This window comes from Copidosoma floridanum, unplaced genomic scaffold, assembly GCF_036245765.1.
Source record: "Copidosoma floridanum isolate Cflo_tuat_1 unplaced genomic scaffold, Cflo_Japanese_pri ptg000013l, whole genome shotgun sequence".
In the NCBI taxonomy this organism is placed as follows: Eukaryota; Metazoa; Arthropoda; class Insecta; order Hymenoptera; family Encyrtidae; genus Copidosoma; species Copidosoma floridanum.
Window position 1 is genome coordinate 1,263,662 of NW_028321890.1, and position 3,073 is coordinate 1,266,734.

The following is a 3,073-nucleotide window of genomic DNA, read 5'->3' on the forward strand; positions in this document are numbered from 1 at the left end:
TGATATAATCTTTTTTTAATCAGAAGGAAAATTACCGTAGTTTCACGGTAAAAAAGATTGTAAATAAGGATGAATTTTCCTGTAACTAAAATATTACTGTAAAGCTACGGTAAAAATTATAGTTAAAATTTTCAGTCCCAACTTAACCGTTGCTTTTACAGTAATAATTCCTATATCTATTTTCTGAGTGCAGCAGAATCAGAGAAATAATTATTTTTAATTTTTAATTTTTATCTTTACTTGTTATTTATCATACAATTTTTAGTTAGCCTACGACTCCGATCGCATTTATCCCAATTCAAACACAACATTTGTTAAAGCTTGGCCAGCGGTATGTCGACAGCACGACAGGTGACGAGTAAGTCAACCAAACTTACGAATTCTCGCGTACCTGCGCCTGATGAGGCTGACGCATATTGTCAGCGAAACGTTGCGCATCAATAAATCAACGCAGAAAATTTAAATACACTTTACTTGTATTTATTTATTTTCTTACATTTCGCCCCCAACGGATCACTGATCACTTTAAATTTCCATAATTTTTTTCAGTCAAGAGAGAAGCTCGTTGAATTGCAACAAGAAAGAGAAAGACTTCGAAACTACGAAGTTTGTCCCTATATAGCTTTCATTGGCAATTTAAGCAGCGATGGTAACGTTGAAGAAAGTGACCAGGAATTGATGATTGACAACAAAGCGTTCGAGGGTATTCAGAGTAACAATGTAATGCAACATGGAGTGGTTCCCCCCCAAAAAATACCCAAAGTTGTAGTCGTTATAAATTCACACGAGTGTGAGGTATGCTTAAATAGTTTAGTCGATGCAGTTCAATTTTGTTTTAAAAGCTTGATCTCTCTAAACTACCCTTGGCCAGCTGAGTGTAGGCATATATGGGAGTTTATTTATGTTTATATATTTAATCTATGGACCCGAATTTCTTCTAAACTACGAGGTCTACAAAAAAATAGTTCAGACGAAAGTTGGGCAGGACAGAGGGGGCCATTTGATGGTACCATTAGTTTTGACCTTGAAGTCAGTTTTGAAGGTCATTTCAAGGTCAAGATGGTTTTTTCAAATGGTAACCCCTATTTTTGAGTGCGGATTTGAAAAGAGCGGGAAATTTAACATCAAATTTGTCTGTGAAAATTGTTTTTGTGACCTTGAAAAGTTGAAAATGAAGGTCAAATTTCAAAAAAACCGATTCGACGTAATTTTTCAAAAATGACGTGGTTTTCTGGGTAACACTACAGTTCATAATGCTTGAGAAAGATCAATAAATTGTAAAAGTACAAATTACTTTAATTATCTTGACCTTGAGATAAATTTTGAAGGTTATTTCAAGGTCGTAAAGCATTTTTGTATTCATAAATCCTGCTTTTGACTGCAATCCTTGTTTTTTGAGATTAGGTCCTAAAGAATGTTATTACTCTTACATGTTCATGATAAACCTAACCTTTAAAAGGTCACATTAAGGTCAATTTAAGAAGTCAATCAGCAAGTTTTCAATTGCTGATTCTTATTAATAGGCGGTGGCATTTTTTAATGCGGAAATAGCAAAACAAAAGTACTTTTATCTTACTTTTAGCGTTACCCGAAAACAACGACGTGGACGTAGTAAGTTCTGTTTCCTTTGGGGTGCCAGATTATCGTGAGTCCCCTTGCCTCTCACGTCGGGGTGCTTGATTATCGTGAGTCCCCTTGCCACTCACGTCGGGGTGCTTGATTATCGTGAGTCCCCTTGCCACTCACAATATCTGCATTTAGCCACGGATAAATTGTTCGAAATTTTGTCCGTTGGCTTGAAGACACATGCGCACACGTCTTTCAAAACTTTCCACAGTCCTGAGCAATGTTTCTCGAGGAATGGCTGCGCAAGCTGTACGGATCCGGTCCATCATATCCTCTCGCGTTGTTGGCCGTTGTGCAAAAACAACATTTTTCACGTACCCCCACAAAAAAAAGTCGGGTGACGTGAGATCTGGTGAACAAGCAGGCCATTCAATTGGGCCTCCTCGTCCTATCCACCTGCCCTGATAACGGTTGTTTAAAAACTCCCGTACAATCAGTGCAAAATGAGGTGGAGCACCATCTTGTTGAAGCCACATTCTTTGCCGTGTTGCCAAGTCAACATTTTCCAACAGACCAGGTAAGTGCTCCCGTACCAATGCTAAGTAGCTAAACCTGTTAACATTTTGATCAAAAAAGTAGGGTCCAATCAAATACCCATGTACAATTCCGCACCAGACCATGAGGCTCCACCGATTTTGGTGGTCTACAGCTCTGTACCAGTAAGGATTTTCGTACGACCAATAGTGACAGTTATGTCTGTTCAGTTGCCCGTCGCTGTAAAAATTAGCTTCATCCGAGAAAAGAACATAGCGAAAGAAATGGGGATCATTTTGAATGACTCGCAAAGCCCATTGGCAGAAATTAATTCGAGCTACAACATGACGAGGTTGTAAGGCTTGCGTTAGAGTAATATGGTAAGCATGATAATTTAAAAATCGCAAGATTCTTGAAACGGTACTTTGCGGTATACCCGTTTCTCTTTCAATCTGTCGAGTTCTAATGTGCGGATCTAAATGGACAGCTGCAAGAATTGTTAATGTTCGCACATCATTATCTTCATAATCATGATGTCGGCGTTGACGAACAAGATGCCCTTCGCGAGCTCTTTCTGTTAGGGTTCTTATTGTCATATCAGTAGGGTGTCTTCTATCTGGAAATCGTACAGCACAAAGTATTGATGTAGCGGCGTAATTGTTGCGACATTCCCCTAAAACTAATATCATATCAAAAATTTCTGTTGGTGGATAATCAGCCATATTAAAAAATTTGTTTCGGGTACACGAAATGTGAATAGTAATTTAGATTTACATAAGAAGTAAAATTATACAAAAAAAAATCAATGTCTAACATAAAAGCTCGATGGTTTTCATTTATAAAAGCAAAAGTAGTCCAAAGCAAAGTAGTCGAGAAAAAATAGTACCGATAAATTGCCCAAACAAATTTTTAGGAAGATAATCACAAAGTAAACTGAAATAAGTTCCTCAAGCTTATGCTAAGGAAAATTGCA

At 37.6% G+C, this 3,073-nt stretch overlaps 1 protein-coding gene across 1 annotated transcript; it reads right to left on the minus strand.

Moving 5' to 3' along the window:
- Window positions 1-1,757: 1,757 nt before the first annotated feature.
- On the minus strand, window positions 1,758-2,822 carry LOC149374783 (uncharacterized). Its single transcript, XM_089591653.1, has one exon. It carries the CDS (start codon window positions 2,820-2,822, stop codon window positions 1,758-1,760), a length of 1,065 nt encoding a protein of 354 aa, XP_089447779.1.
- Window positions 2,823-3,073: the final 251 nt, after the last annotated feature.

Bases quoted from the DNA above. Each gene is read 5' to 3' on its own strand.
- LOC149374783 (XM_089591653.1), bottom strand. From the start codon at position 2,822: ATGGCTGATTATCCACCAACAGAAATTTTTGATATGATATTAGTTTTA.